This window comes from Podarcis tiliguerta (genome assembly GCF_965153285.1).
Source record: "Podarcis tiliguerta genome assembly, chromosome: 17".
In the NCBI taxonomy this organism is placed as follows: Eukaryota; Metazoa; Chordata; class Lepidosauria; order Squamata; family Lacertidae; genus Podarcis; species Podarcis tiliguerta.
Genome location: NC_139550.1, coordinates 34,693,948 through 34,709,690, shown reverse-complemented (window position 1 = coordinate 34,709,690; position 15,743 = coordinate 34,693,948). Strand labels below are relative to the sequence as shown.

The window sequence follows — 15,743 nt, the reverse complement described above, 5'->3', positions numbered from 1 at the left end:
GTCATTGTGCTACAGCCCCCATCATCTGTGACCATGGGGACTAACATACGAAGAGAGTGTGGACCAGTGATGTACTCTATAAAAAAGCAGCAGCAGCAACAACAATCTGTTGTGTTCCATGCCTCTAGCTGTTTCATTGATTCTTAGGAGCTCATACTGTATGTGCCTCTTCCTTGCAGTATCTTATTTTCCAGGTTACAAAAAGAGCAGTGCTGCATCTTAATACAAGTACCTCCAGAATCACAAGAGCTAAAAGGCTGAAATTCCTACAGTGTTTGACAGGTGGAATTACCCTGGTGGAAGCAGGAAGCAAGAAAGCAAAAAACAAAACAATACAGGAAATGAGGAGGCTCCTCTTCCTCTACCTCCTGTTCTTCTCAGACTGTTTGACTCAGACTCCCTCAATTTGCTTTCTTAGACTGCCTTAACAACAGAGTGTCAACTGAGTGAATGTATGAGATCTTTGTGGGTGCAAATACACCTGTGTACAAGAGTGGATTGGAAGGGACAAATACTTAACGTGATGGGACTCAGCTACAAGTGCCTTGATCCTAACAGGATGTGGAGCAAGCACTTAATAAGGAAATAATAATAATACATTGGTCTTCCATTCAAACAAACCCCCAAAGGAAAATTCAGATGACCATGTTTAAAAAATGGTGAGGAGCCTGTGAAGATGAATTGTCAACCAGGTATGGTGAACTGATGGCCCTTTTCTCACCCCTGGGCTGCTCTTCCACCTTCCATGATGACATCTGTTTCTGATTCAAATATTCTCCAGCCCCTTCTTCACATTCTGCAGGGTTACCGTAGAGACAGCAATAAACAACTTTGTACCATCGCCATTCCGTTGTCCGCTTCTTACAGGACACTCGTTCCGTAAGCAGTGAGAGGACTGCTCTCCACTGGTCAGCTTCGATATTTGTGTTATTTCAGCGCTCCTATCAGCATGGCAGGTTGGGAATTGTTCAATGAACTTGCCAAAACTTCAGTTACTCTTCAGTTCCCCTGACAGACATCTTTGTTTTCCTGGCACCTTTAATTCAGGCCAACTGCCCATGACTCCACAGTGCCTTTTGCATCATAACATTCTCTGGTCAGTTAGAATCTTGGTGGTTACTGTGGTGACAGCAGTAAGGTGTGGTGAAAAAGCAAATGGAGCTGAAAGCAAAGAGAGAATACGAGGTACTAGAAGGAACAAGAACAAATTTGAAGAATGGCCTCTGAAGCCCATCCCAGGTCCTCTCCGACACTATCTAAGTTGCTGCCCCCTTCTGATCCCTCCTCCCTGCTGAGGCCAGGACCCCATTTTGTGCGAAGGCTGGCACCTCTCTCGCTGCCTAAGCAACCATCTTCTTCTTTGTCTCAGAGACTTCCAGCCCATGTGGGAAATCCATTGCCAAAGCCATCAGGCTCACATCAACATGAAGGATGGAAAAAGATCAAACTGGAATGCCCTTTTAAGCCAGTCCCCAGGACCAATCTGGTCAGCTTCAATAGAGACAGCAATAAACAATTTTATGCCATCGCCATTCCATTGCCCACTTCTTACCGGACACTGGATCCATGAGAAGTGAAAGGACTGCTCTCCATTGGTTCATTTTTTGTTCATGCTATTTCAGCGCTCCTATCGGCATGGCAGGTAGGAAATGGTGCCATCTAAATGTTCAGATGTTCTGCTTTATTGTCCCATGAAGCAGACAGAGAAGCCATCTGAGAAGTTAAGGATTATAGCAGGGGAATGGAGTAGATCTTTCAACAACTTAGAGAAGGCCACATACATGGAAGTGGAAGCAAGAGAATAGGGAGAAAGGGGGATTCCTTTCAAAAGTTACCAGGCACAGTCCACTCCAGGTAGTCAGAGTCCCAGTACCACCCATGGGGTATAGATAAGCCACAACTAAGTACTATTCATTTTTCTTCAATGGGACTTGAATATAGCTTTCACAAGATGTGCCAATCAAGTCTGAGGCACCTTCAAAATCACAGAATTGTTTCAGAACCACGGTCAACCTACATTGCACTTTGTAGAATAAGGTACATTGCACTTTGTCCAAAGCAACTTACTAGCCAAGAGTTTCCAGGGAGCAACAACACAAAACATTCACTTTGGGAGGAAAAGCAGTAGATCAATAAGTACATATCCATAAATTATCCACATTGATCCAGAACCAAAAGCAAGTTGGTTTGATTTTGCTCTCATCTGAGAACCGGAAACAGCAATTGTTCTTTGAGAGGAGTGGCGTCCTTAGATGAATGATGCTCTTTGTTGCTCTCACCAAATTATATAAACAGGTGACTTTAAAAGGTGTAAGATTTAGCTGGTGCCTGTCACTTCACTAGGTATCCAGATTAACCCAGTCACACTGGGGGATGCCTACAATAGGAGGAGAGTGTAATAGGGCTTGTTATGACTCAAACTGGCCATAACTTCAGTTACTCTTCAGTTCCCCTAACAGACATCTTTGTTTTCCTGGCACCTTCAGTTCAGGCCAACTGCCCATTACTCTGCTCTGCCTTTTGCATCATAACATTCTCTGGCCAGTTAGAATCTTGCTGGTTACTGTGGTGACAGCAGTAAACAGGTTCATATGATCCCACTTCCATGGGTTCACCCTAAGGGATACTGAGTAGAATTGGCATTGAGCATGGGTGAGGAACACTGGGGAAAAATTCACCCTCATGTTTACCCGGGGGGGGGGGGGGACATAGCAGAGGATCACGAAAGACAGAATGTGTTATGGGAACATCAGCAGGGTGGCGCTATTTCTCCATGGAAGAAAGAGGGAGGGAGATAGGATGGGGAGAAGATTCCTCCCCAATGGGATCATAAACAATTAAAATTATCCAGGGGTTGGAGTAACTTCCTCATGTGGAAAGCTTGGGGCCTTCTAGTTCAGAAGGAAGGATGTTCTCTGTCACCCCTGTTGGTTGTATTAATTTTAGAACCATTTCCAATCAAAGTATGCAATGCCCTCTCTTGCCCAGGAATGGTCACAAACATTTTTGTTTTATAAATATTTATTTTCCATTTCCACTTTTTATAAATATGTTAACAAAAAACCCAAAGTCTTTACAGATCTCATGTACCTTCCGCTCAACTTCCCTCCTCTCCTTTCTGCAGTTATTTTATATTTTTTTATTACTGCATGTCCAATTCAAATATATTTACTATTTCCCTCTTATTTTCCTCCCCCCCCCTTCTTAACTCTTACTGCATGTGTTTATATTGGTCCCAGTAATGTTTTGATTTGTTTACAATGTATCTTCAAATAGTCAATAAATTTTCTCCATTCTGTTTTAAAAAGTCTCTCTTCTTGATTTCTTATTCCTCTGGTTAGTTTTGCTATTTCTACATATTCCACATTGCCAATCTTCTTCTGTCAGAACTGTTTCCTTCTTCCATCTTTGGGCATAAATCATTTAAGCAGCAATGGTAGCATACATAAACATTTCTCTCTCTCCACTCTACCAATTATACTTAAAATAAAACTTCTCCCCCCCCCCAAAGGTACAGGAGTGGTTATAAACAGAAATGAACAAAAATCAGACCTCTTTGCAGATGATATAATTTTATGCACCTCTGACTCTATCAGAGCAGGCAAAATATTATGCACAGAACTGGAACAGTTCCTCCAGGGTCTCAGGATTACAAGTTACTTTTAAGAAAGCAGAGGTAACATTTTTTCATACATCACCACATATATAGCAGACTTCTACAGCAATGTTGAAGATTCCAAAAGCTAGGAAAAGTTTTAGACATCTGGGGGTACAAATTACCCAAAATTTGAACAAGTTGGGTCAGTTTAATTGTAGTCATCTTGGAAAGGTATAAATATGGATATAATACAATGGAATAAATTAAGACTTTCCATTATGGACAAACTAGGTGCATCTAAAATAATGATTTCACCTTCTTTTTGTTCCAGACTTCACCCAAAGCAAATGGGAAGGGAAATGGAGAAGAAACTGGGGTATTCCAGAGTCCGAGGAATTAATGAAGATCCCCCTTCCGATCGCCCCTCCTTGCTGAGGCCAGCACCCCACTTTGTGCGAAGGCTGGCACCTCTCTCGCTGCCTAGGAAACAATCTTCTTCTTCTGCCCAAAGACTGCCAACCCATGTGGAACACCCATTGCCAAAATCATCGCCAAAGCCACCAGGCTCACATCCACATGAAGGATGGCCATCCAGCTCTCAGCTTTCCTCACCAGGCATTGGAGACCACTGGCCACCATTATTAGGAAGGTGCCCACCAGACCTCACCGGCCAGCTGTGCCAGGTCAAACCTCCAGGTGCCTAAGCAACATCCAATCATCTGCAACAAGAGCTCAGCCCTTGCAAGTACAACCACCAACCTCTCCACCATACAGAGGGGATACTTTTATTCCCTGGAGGACACCTCCAGACGACCTCGAGGAATCCTTGCCAATAACTGAAGAACAACGGCCCATCTGAGAGGCAATGAGAAGGCAAGCTCAGAGATGGAGGAAGGAGGCATCACACTGGACTTCCGTAGGGAGGGTGAAATATTTAGTGGAGCGTGGGAAGGAAATGAACATTTCAACTTGCTATGGGTATCCATGGTGTTATTGAGGGGTCTAGGGGTTCCCTCCATTGACTAAGGTGAGTCCTTGCCCACTCACCATTGGCATGGGCTGCTGATCCTGCTGTCTGCGTCACATAGCATGCCAAGCGAGGAGTTGAAAATGGTGTTGGCAGCAGTAGCTTTGCTGAAGCCTCCAATTTTATAGCCGAGGTTGTTGTAATGCTGCTTGCAAGTCTTGCTTTTATTGTTTTATTATCTTTATTATCTTTTAATAGTCTCATAGCCTTTTAACAGTTTTATAGTTGTACAGTTTGTTTTTATTAAAGATTCAGTGCCAAAACAGCTGCCCAATGCGTATTTATGGTATGAAAAAGTTAAGGTACACAGGAGTCCTGAACCGTGTAATAAGGAAGTCCCTATATGTGGTATGGGATAAATATAAAAATCTGTTAGAACAAAAAATGCCATGGTGGTTATCGTCACTAGAAGCAATTACTGTGAAAAAACTGAAAGATTGGGCAACATATAAAGAATTGCTTAAAGAGGAGGAAAATCAGCTAAAATTGAAAAAAAAATAAATGACGACAGACAAGAGACCTATTAACAGATTGGTTACAATACCACCAGCTGAACAATGTTTTTAAAATGGATAAAAGAAAGGGTTTCTTTTGAGAGGGAATTGATACAAAATGAGGTGAAACTTCTTTCGAAAATGTATAAATTGTTGTTGGTGTGGTTTGTTAAAGATGAAGAAGTCAAATCTGTAATGATTCAATGGGCAAGAGATTTTGGATATAATCCTGTATACAGTTGACAGCATGGGAAAAATTCTGGAAAGAAGACTTAAAATTTACAGCATGTTACATGCTGAAAGAAAATTATATGAAGATGATGTACCGTTGGTATTTAACACCCAGCGGGTGGCGCTGTGGATAAAACCTTAGTGCCTAGGACTTGCCGATCGCATGGTCGGCGGTTTGAATCCCCGTGGCGGGGTAAGCTCCCATCTTTCAGTCCCAGCTCCTGCCCACCTAGCAGTTCGAAAACACCCCTAAGTGCAAGTAGATAAATAGGTACCGCTTTAAAAGCGGGAAGGTAAACAGCGTTTCCGTGTGCTGCGCTGGTGCTGGCTCGCCAGAGCAGCTTCGTCACACTGCTCACATGACCCGGAAGTGTCTCTGGACAGCGCTGGCCCCTGGCCTCTTAAGTGAGATGGGCGCACAACCCTAGAGTCGGACACGACTGGCCCGTACCGGCAGGGGTACCTTTACCTTTACCTTTAAGTTAGCAAAAATGTACAGAACTAACTCAAATGTATGTTGGAAATGTAAGGAAAAAGAGGACACCTTTTATCATATGTGGTGGAATTGTAAATATAGAATTATGGGAAATGATACATAATGAACTAAAAAAAATGTTTAAAATAACATTTGTTAAAAGACCAGAAGCCTTTTCATTAGGAATTTTAGGTGCAGACATACCGAAGGATTTGAGAAGACTATTCATGTACACGGCAACAGCTGCAAGGTTGCTGCTTGCCCAGCGATGGAAAGAGGAGAAGACGCTGACAAAAGCCGACTGGCAGATGAAACTACTAGAGTATGCAGAGATGGCGAGGCTGACAGGGAAGATGAGAAATCAGGAGGATCAAAACTTCAGTAGGGAATGGGACAAATGCAGATTGTACTTAAAAGAACACTGGTGGAAGAATGGGGGCGGGGGGAGCACACCACCCCCAGCACCATCGGGGAGGGGGGTACCATCACAGCTGCCTCCATGATTCATTTTACATACCACAAATCCTTGCATATTTTACAGAAACTATACCATTCATTATTCCATTATTACATCAATCAAAACCTATTTACACTGTTGAATTTATCTTAATGCTACCAACGTTTTCACTGTATGCAGTCATTTCCCATATATCCAATAAACATTTCCCCATCTTCTCTAAACCAGTGTTTCCCAACCTTGGGCCTCCAGCTGTTTTTGAACTACAATACCCATCATCCCTGACCACTGGTCTTGCTAGCTGAGGATTATGGGAGTTGTAGTCCAAAAACAGCTGGAGGCCCAAGGTTGGGAAATGCTGCTCTAAACGTATGTTCTTCTTGTTCCCTTATTCTATATGTTAAGTCTGCAAGCTGCGCATATTCTGTCAACTTAAGTGGCCATTCTTCTTTGGTTGGGACCTCACTCGTTTTCCATTTTGGGGCTAACAAAACTCGGGCCGCAGTAGTGGCATTCATAAATAACCTTTTTTTGCACCCGGAATTTCAGTCTGAATTATCCCCGACATAAAGGACTCTGGTTTTTTTTTTGAAAAGTACTTTTAAACATCTTTTTCAGTTCATTATGGCTCATTTCCCAATACTCTTTTACCCTTTTATAAATCCACCACATATGGAAGAACGTTTCCTCCACCTCTTTGCATCTCCAGGACTTATCTGATTCAGTCTTATACATCTTAGCAAGCCTACTCAGAGTTAAATACCATCTGTAAATCATTGCCCCCTCAGAATTTTGCATCTGGGGCCATGGCCGCCCTGGCCCCTCCACAGTATGCCACTGATCTCTGGTATATAACTTTTATGAAATAATAATAATAAAAACAGGGAAATGCAAATACAAAAGAAAGAGGAACCTTAATATGAGGGCAATATAGCGAGCTGTCCTCTTCAAATTGCAGTCTTCATCAGCTTTCAGTGTGGGGAAGGGAGGGCAAGGATAAATGCATTGATAATGAATTGGTGCAGCTCCCCTCAATCTGGTGGCCCCTGGGGGCTCTGAACTGCAACTCCCCTCAGCCCCTGCCATCTTTTTCTTCTTCTTCTTTGGCGATCACTCATAGCCGAGTAAGATTGTCTTCCATAAACATGGTTTTAATAATGAGTCCATAAGTGACTGTGGAGGCCAATTCTGGATCCATGTGTCCTTCCACAGTGGGGACATTGGTTTTCGGGCGGGAGTTGATCACGGTGTGGATTTGCCAAGCGTGCCTTCTGCTTATCACATTTCTCCTTTGTGTCCTGAGTTCGAGTGTCTTCAAAGCCCATGACACCTTTGGTAAAGGCTGTTCTCCAACTGGAGCGCTTGCAGTCAAGTGTCTCCCAGTTGTCAGTGTTTATACTACATTTTTTTAATATTTGCCTTGAGAGAGTCTTTAAACCTCTTTTGTTGACCACCAGCATTACGCTTTCCATTTTTAAGTTCGGAATAGAGGAGTTGCTTTGGAAGACAATAATCAGGCATCCGAGCAACATGACCAGTCCAACGAAGTTGATGTTGAAGAAGCATTGCTTCAACACTGGTGATCTTTGCTTCTTCCAGTACACTGGTATGCTGACCACGGTGGCAAGTGCCGATAGGGAAAGCTGAATTAGGAAGAGGAATTTTGATTGTCCTGATTTCGAGAGGTGTGGGGTCTGTTCCAGGGTTGAGGGGGCTTTTAAGGTTTAGGGGGGCTTTCAATATAACCTGTGTTTTAAGAAATAGGGGGTCACTCTGTACTGCCCACCGGTAGGGCTCAAGGGACTCACCATGATCCCACAAGACCTTGTCAGTCAGAGAAAATAATCAGAAGTTGCAACCAGCCAGGCAAGAAGCAAAGCGACTATTATTTTATTGCAACAAGGTTTTCACTCCCAAAGGCTAGAGGAAGAAGCAGCCCCAAATAAAGAGCATAATGGGATTGTCTTTGCCAAACCGTTACAGCAATCCCACCCCATGAAAAAGAGTGATAACAATAACACGTCATGACAACTTTCACGAGATGTGCCGATCAAGACTGAAGCGCCTTCAAATTCACAGAATTATATCAGTACCACTGTCGATCTGCATTCACTTTGTAGAATAAGGTCCATTGCACTTTGTCCAAAGCAGCTCACAAGCCAAGAGTTTCCAGAGAGCAACATCACAGAACATTCACTTTGGGAGGAAAAGCAGTAGATCAATAAGTACATGTCCATAAATTATCCACTGATCCAGAGCCAAATGAAGTTTGGTTTGATTCTGCTCTCATCTGAGAGCCGGAAACAGCAATTGTTCTTTGAGAGGAGTGGCGTCCTTAGATGAATGATGCTCTTTGTTGCTGTTGTGACCCCTATCTCACCAAGTTATATAAACAGGTGACCTTAAAAGGTGTAAGATTTATGGTAGCTGGTGCCCATCACTTCACTAGTTGTCCAGATTAATCCGGTCACACTGGGGGATGCCTACAATAGGAGGAGAGTGTAATAGGGCTTGTTATGACTCAAACTGGCCATAACTTCAGTTACTCTTCAGTTCCCCTAACAGACATCTTTGTTTTCCTGGTACCTTCAGTTCAGGCCAACTGCCCATGACTCTGCTCTGCCTTTTGCATCATAACATTCTCTGGCCAGTTAGAATCTTGCTGGTTACTGTGGTGACAGCAGTAAACAGGTTCATATGATCCCACTTCCATGGGATGCTGACTAGAATTGGCACTGAGCATGGGTGAGGAACACTGGGGAAAAATTCACCCTCATGTTTACCCGGGGGGGGGGGGGGGGACATAGCAGAGCATCACGAAAGACAGAATGTGCTATGGGAACATCAGCAGGGTGGCGCTATTTCTCCATGGAAGAAAGAGGGAGGGAGATAGGATGGGGAAAAGATTCCTCCCCACAACCCTTTTCAAAGATCCAGTAGTTTAGAACCTCCAGCAACAGGAGTTGGGGAAAAGTCAAACAAGCTGGGCATTGCTGAGCACAGCATACATTCATGAGGGGTTAAGGCCCAAAGGAAGGAGGGATGGAGAGCAGCACTGAAGAGTAGAGAGGGAACTGAAGAAAAGGGTCTCTAAAATACCTAACAATTAGAAGTGGTAAAGAGGCTGACCTAACAATAAGAAAACCACTTTGCTAAGGAAGGGCTCATTCTTGCGAAGGCTGATCAAAAACTGCAGGGATCTTTACACTCCTGCTCACTTTGTTTGCATTGCAGATCAGGCTCCGAACAGCAGGCGGACCGAAGGGGGCAACAGCCAGCCTCAGAGCACCCTAGTGACTACCAGCTCCACGGTGGGAGAATGTCAACACAGCATCTCCCACTCATCAGCACCATGTGAGAACTGTGGTTGGCTGCAGCCTCAAGGTTCAGCTCTGCCCTTCCAACCAAACCAAGGCAGCACCACCACCCAGGGATACCTTCATGGTGAAATACCTCTCTTGCAGGGTGTACAGAATGATCCGCAGCAGATGTTCACCCCAGTAGCTCTTCGTCCTTCTCTCCATGGGTGGGGCACAACTGGACATCTCTCGGTGCCTTTGTATGCACCACTGCAAACGCAGCACAGGGACTTTGCAACAGCCAGACCTATGAATCAATTATATAGGCAACCTCACCTCCAGCTGGTTCAGGTGCAGCCTCCTGGTCTTGGACCCATTCGCCCAACCACCTTCCAGGACGGGATGGGCCTCTACCACCATGGAACATTAGCTCCCATCCCACTGGAGCAGAGGAACCCAATCGTCCGGATTGGTAGCGCTGTCCCTATGCCACCAGCTGCGAACAATGAAATGCTCCTGGTCCTCCAGCAGGTGGAACCTCAGCCCACCCTGGAACCTGCCCCAGCCACTGGGTACTTTCCAGCCTCACAAGGTTTGTGCTCATCTTTGTAAAGGAATCATTTGCTTTCTAATGGGTGTCTGGGGCCCTCCAACCCATCAGGCAATTAACCTAGCCTCAGTAGGTACCATTTCCTAGTACCATTTCCACTTGGCCCTGCAATGTGGGTGGTAAAGGGACCCCTGACCATTAGGTCCAGTAGCGGATTGCTGGGGTTGCTGCACTCATCTCGCTTTATTGGCCGAGGGAGCTGGCATACAGCTTCCAGGTCATGTGGCCAGCATGACTAAGCTACTTCTGGCAAACCAGAGCAGCACACGCAAATGCCGTTTACCTTCCCACCAGAGTGGTACCTATTTATCTACTTGCACTTTGACGTGCTTTCAAACTGCTAGGTAGGGAGGAGCTGGGACTGAGCAACGGGAGCTCACCCCGTCACGGGGATTCGAACCACCAACCTTCTGATCGGCAAGCCCTAGGTTCTGTGGTTTAACCCATGGCACCACCTGCATCCGCAATGTGGGTGAGCGTTGGGTATATTCTTATGGAACAGAGTAAGTTCCAATATCCAAAAGCTGTTATCCTAATCTACGGTGCAACCACATTTGGAATACTGTACAGTGCACAATTCTGGCAAGATTATGATAGCAAGGGTCAACCTCTCATCGCAGCAGAAAGACAAGTTTGTTTAGAAAAACAATCCAATTTCATAGCTGAAGTTATTCATGGCTACTGGCCACAACAGCCATATCCCTATTCTCAGCTGCTGAGAATCACAAGTGGGGAAAACACTGTCGTACACAGGTCCTCCTTGTAGCATCTGAGAACAGGATGTTGGACGCGATGGGCCTTTAGCCAGGGCTCTTCTCATAGGCTTATGTTCTTAATCCAAAACAGCATGTCATGTGAGCATACCACACACCATATACTACCACCCATAATCCTCTGGGACAATGTTGGATTCAGGGTACCTTATACTATTCAGTTTCCCCGCTGTCACCTCATCACTGAACACTGAAATTTGAGGTATATAAAAATGGACCCCAGTTTATATCATTGATAACACACTGAGCCCAGTAGTGCAACTAGGCCACTTTAGCCCCTGAACCCACCTTCAGGCAGCCAGCCTGCCCGCCTTTAGACAGTTTTGTGCATTATCTAGTTGGAAAGTCTATGACTGCTGAGCCTCCCTAGGACAGAGAACAAGGCCTTCACTTACCTTCCTCTGGACAGGAGAAAGAGTAACTGAATTAATTAATTAATGGTCTTCCTTGGCTGTAGAATCACTGATCCCTCCTGATTAATTTCTTTCAGTGGTACAAGTCCCACATGGACTTCAGGGGACAGGAGCAGTCAGTGCCCAAGTGACAGATGTCCTAGGTGCATCTATAGCACAAGAAAAACTGGAAGGAACCCAGCTCAACAATGCTGCTCTGAATGGTAAGTGTGGGAACATACAGTGACTGAGACCATGTGCTTTCCAAGTGTGCCTTCCGGGCTAGATGTCATGGCCTAATCTAGCACTTCTGATAGGTCAGCTAAGAATCTACACATGATAAACATGGAGCCAGATCCATCTGTCACTTTTTAACTTTATTTAATATGGAGATTCTCTAACAGCTAATCATGCGAGTCTTGGACTTCCTCGAGTTTGTCTCAGCCAACCTGAGTAGATTCTTTGTCTTCAAACAGTCACTGCTATGCTTTCCATTTGTTTTCTTTCAGTGGTGGAACATCCGCCGCCACCTCCCCAACCAGCCGATGAAGAAAGTCTCCTCCGAGACGAGTTCCAGCTGCCAGAAGACCTCCTCTCCAAGTATCCCGAGATAGAGACCCTGATTGCTTCACTGGAGCCGCTTATTCCAGAAGGCCTCTTTCCACCTCTTGCTTCCAGTGAGACAACCAAAGGCAGTGAAGGAATGCTGGCGGAGGCCTGCCTTCCAGAGGAAGCCCTGGGGAGCCACCAGTCATTAGCACCAGTGTCCACAAGGTCTCTCAGAGTAGAGGCAAAGTCAATCCCGGATGCCCTAGAGCCATGCAAAGAGGTGCCAAAAGCCCAGCACCCACATTCCTTTGTGAATGATCCAAACATCAAGGGCACAGAGGTGAGCATACTCAGAAAGGGCTCAGCACCACAGGGACAGGCATCACTTCTTCCAACAGATGAGCAGGATACAAAACTGAATACGCTCTCGGGTAATCCACTGATCCAGCGCCCAGTTTACATCTTAAAAGATATCGGGTTTCCATTTCCACCAGATCCTCTGAGACCCAAATCCTTGAAGAAAACCCAGAAGTCAAAATGTGACTCCACCCAAAGCAAAGGCAAACGCGAGGGGAATGGGAAGATTGAAGGCAAACCCATCAGCACGACAGGGAGAAGAAAGTGGGGTGTTGCTGAGCCCCAGACGTTAATCAAGCTCCCCAGAATCACTCTGGAACCTATCCCAGAGGGCTCTGGAAAATGCCAGCCCACCCATGAAAAGTCCATGAAGCCAAAGGCGTTACCAGAGATTAAGGGGAAAAGGAAAGGCATTTCGACAAAGGCAGAAGCTTCACCCAAGTTTCCCAAGTGTATTCTGAGCATAGAGGGAACAAGCATAACGGGCTCTAAGGAAAGTCACCCTAGTCAGGAGAAAAAATGTAAGGAAAAGAGAAAGCTTCCATTTCAAGAGGAGGGAAGTTTAAAGCATGAAGAGGACAATCTGGATAGAGGAAACTCCAAACACGGCCAGACAGGGTTGGAGAAAAATGAGATGGGACCTGAAACCAAAGAGAAGGCCACAGTGAAAGGGAGCACACCAGGCATTAAAGGGAAAAAGATCAAATTGGAAGAGCGCCCGTTGGTGCCAATCCCAAGGACCAATCTGGCTTGGCACATGATGGAGTCTGTGCAGGTCTTCCATCCCCTTGGGAAGAAGAAGACTACATCCATGGCGGCCAGAAATCTCCCTCCACTAACTGCCACCAGCGGTATCTCTGGGAACTCACAGGCTCCACAGGAGGTACCTCTCCTGAAGTCCCTGCATAAGCCAGTGCCCACTACCCAGCCCCCCTCCCTGCCAAGGCCGGCACCCCACTTGGCACGGAGGCTGGCCCCCTTCTCCGTGCCTAGGCAGCAATCTTCTTCTTCTTCTTCCCAGAGATTGCCCCCCCATTGTGAACATCCATTGCCAAAACCATGGCCAAAGCCACCAGCTACATATGAAGGATGGCCACCCACCTCACAGCTTCCCCACACCAGCTGGTTAAGACCACATCCCACCAATGCTGGGAGGCTGCCCACCCGACCTCACCCACCAGCTGTGCCACGGCAAAGCTCCAGGTTCTTAAGCAACATCCGACCATCTGTAACAAGAGCTCAGCCCTTGCAACCACCAGCCTCTCCACCGTACCGAGGGGATACGTTTATTCCCTGGAGGACACCTCCAGATGACCTCGAAGAATCCCTGCCGATTACCGACGAACAACGGCCCATCCGAGAGGCAATGAAAAGGCAAGCTCAGAGAGAGCGGGAAGAGGCATCTCACTGGACTTCCATAGGGAGGGTGAAATATTTTGTGGAGCGGGAGAAAGAAATGAACATTTCAAATCATTATGGGTATCCATGGCGTCACTGATTGGTCTAGAGGTTCCCTCCATTGAATAAGGCAAGTCAGAGACTAACGATGAAAGTAGTGCTTGCTTTTTGCCCCAACATAAGTTTTTTAGGAATAAGAGTATGGTTTTTCTTGAGCAACCTCATTGCTTCCACAGTGTGAGTTTACTATAGTTTGTATTACTCTAATTTAATTAGATTAGATTAAGTTACTCTAATTAAACATAAAAATGTTTACAGTGCAACTTGCCAGTTGCTTTAACTTGAAAAATTTAATTATATTTTGTTTATCTCGCAATGAATTTATATATGAAAATAAAAATAGAAATATATAAAGAATAAGGCAATATTGTACATCAAGTTTAAAAGGTGCTCATCTAGCAGCTGGGTCATTTATAATGAACAGACATATATAAAGAATAAGCTACATAGCTATCAAATCAGGAAAGGGAAGAAATTGGGGTGAATATGAAGGTATCAGGGGTGTTCATCAATGTTAGTCTGCTCTACATACTAAATTATGGCTGTTCTCATTTTTTAAAAAGCATTCATCCTGAGTAGCAAAGATCCCACCCTTTGAAGTCAATGTCCAGGGAGCTGTCCAGTGTTAAAAGCGAGAGAGAGAAAACCAGAGTAGCCCTTTGTACACTTCATAAATACTCAATTTGGGCTTCGGAGCACGGTGACTGTTTCTATGTGAGTCTTCTAAAGGATCTCTCTGGGATCTCTCTCTTCATTCAAATCACAGCCCATGGAAGTGGAATCTCCCCTGGTGGTGCCAAAGGCACAAATCCTTTAACCCTAAAAAGAAATAAATTCATTGGCTATTACGATCGCATTTCAAAAAGAAAGGAGAGCATGCTCTTCAAACACACTGTGTTTCAGACATGGTTTTTAACGTGCCCTATCTAAAGCAGGGGAACGCGGGTGGCGCTGTGGGTAAAAGCCTCAGCGCCTAGGGCTTGCCGATCGAAAGGTCGGCGGTTCGAATCCCCACGGCGGGGTGCGCTCCCGTTGTTCGGTCCCAGCGCCTGCCAACCTAGCAATTCGAAAGCACTCCCGGGTGCAAGTAGATAAATAGGGACCGCTTACTAGCGGGAAGGTAAACGGCGTTTCCGTGTGCGGCTCTGGCTCGCCAGAGCAGCGATGTCACGCTGGCCACGTGACCCGGAAGTGTCTTCGGACAGCGCTGGCCCTCGGCCTCTTTGAGTGAGATGGGCGCACAACCCTAGAGTCTGTCAAGACTGGCCCATACGGGCAGGGGTACCTTTACCTTTACCTTTATCTAAAGCAGGGGTCAGCAATCTTTTTCAGCCGTGGGCTAGTCCACCATCCCTCAGACCATGTGGTGGGCCGAACTATTGTTTTTTTTGGGGGGGGGGGAGAACAAATTCCTATTCCCCACAAATAACGCAGAGATGCATTTTAAATAAAAGCACACATTCTACTCATGTAAAAACACCAGGCAGGCTGCACAAATAACCCAGAGATGCGTTTTAAATAAAAGGACACATTCTACTCATATAAAAACAGGCTGATTCCTGGACCGTCCATGGGCTGGATTGAGAAGGTGATTGGGCTGCATCCGGCCCCTGGGCCTTAGGTTGCCCACCCCTGATCTAAAGGATTCATCGTGAAGGTTTGGCGTGTTAGAATACAGTATGTAGCACTTTCAGAACATATCACAACTAAGTGGTTAGCGGAGAAGAAGAAGAAGAAGAAGAAGAAGAAGAAGAAGAAGAAGAAGAAGAAGAAGAAGAAGAAGAAGAAGAAGAAATTTGACATAGCACAGTGGTCTTTTATAACATATTAACATCAACGGACACTTCTTATGTTCCCTGTTGGATCAGGTAACATTATAGAATACTCACATTAACCGGGTGGTCTCAGAATAACTATATTGTTATGAATTTGGGGTGGGGATAAGGCTGTAAGCCTGAGCTCCTTTCTAATTCCTAGATTAGAATTCCTAGGCTGACATCTAGGCTTAAATGTGTTGGATGCT

General features: G+C 45.3%; 1 protein-coding gene and 1 long non-coding RNA gene across 4 annotated transcripts; one reads left to right on the top strand and one right to left on the bottom strand.

Moving 5' to 3' along the window:
• Positions 1-939: 939 nt before the first annotated feature.
• On the bottom strand, positions 940-1,631 carry LOC310668007. The gene is made up of 2 exons (XR_014506534.1): positions 1,553-1,631; positions 940-1,161 (listed from the first exon to the last, which is right to left on the bottom strand). It is a non-coding gene; the product is annotated as an uncharacterized lncRNA (long non-coding RNA).
• On the top strand, positions 1,564-14,074 carry LOC310667401 (uncharacterized protein). 3 transcript variants are annotated; one of them, XM_083419671.1, is made up of 4 exons: positions 1,564-1,642; positions 9,517-10,173; positions 11,455-11,580; positions 11,866-14,074. In XM_083419671.1, exons 1-4 carry the CDS (start codon positions 1,567-1,569, stop codon positions 13,758-13,760), a joined length of 2,754 nt encoding a protein of 917 aa, XP_083275797.1. In that variant the 5' UTR covers positions 1,564-1,566; the 3' UTR covers positions 13,761-14,074. The 3 variants fall into 3 exon arrangements, with proteins under 3 accessions (XP_083275797.1, XP_083275799.1, XP_083275798.1); XM_083419672.1 differs by lacking the exon at positions 1,564-1,642 and adding an exon at positions 7,577-9,027; XM_083419673.1 differs by lacking the exon at positions 11,455-11,580.
• The last annotated feature ends 1,669 nt before the right edge of the window (positions 14,075-15,743 follow it).

Excerpts from the sequence above, each read along its gene's own strand:
- LOC310667401 (XM_083419671.1), top strand. The coding sequence starts at position 1,567 with ATGAGAAGTGAAAGGACTGCTCTCCATTGGTTCATTTTTTGTTCATGC. Across the intron at positions 1,643-9,516 it reads CGCTCCTATCGGCATGGCAG|ATCAGGCTCCGAACAGCAGG; the intron begins GTAGGAAATGGT and ends TTTGCATTGCAG. Across the intron at positions 10,174-11,454 it reads GTACTTTCCAGCCTCACAAG|TGGTACAAGTCCCACATGGA; the intron begins GTTTGTGCTCAT and ends AATTTCTTTCAG.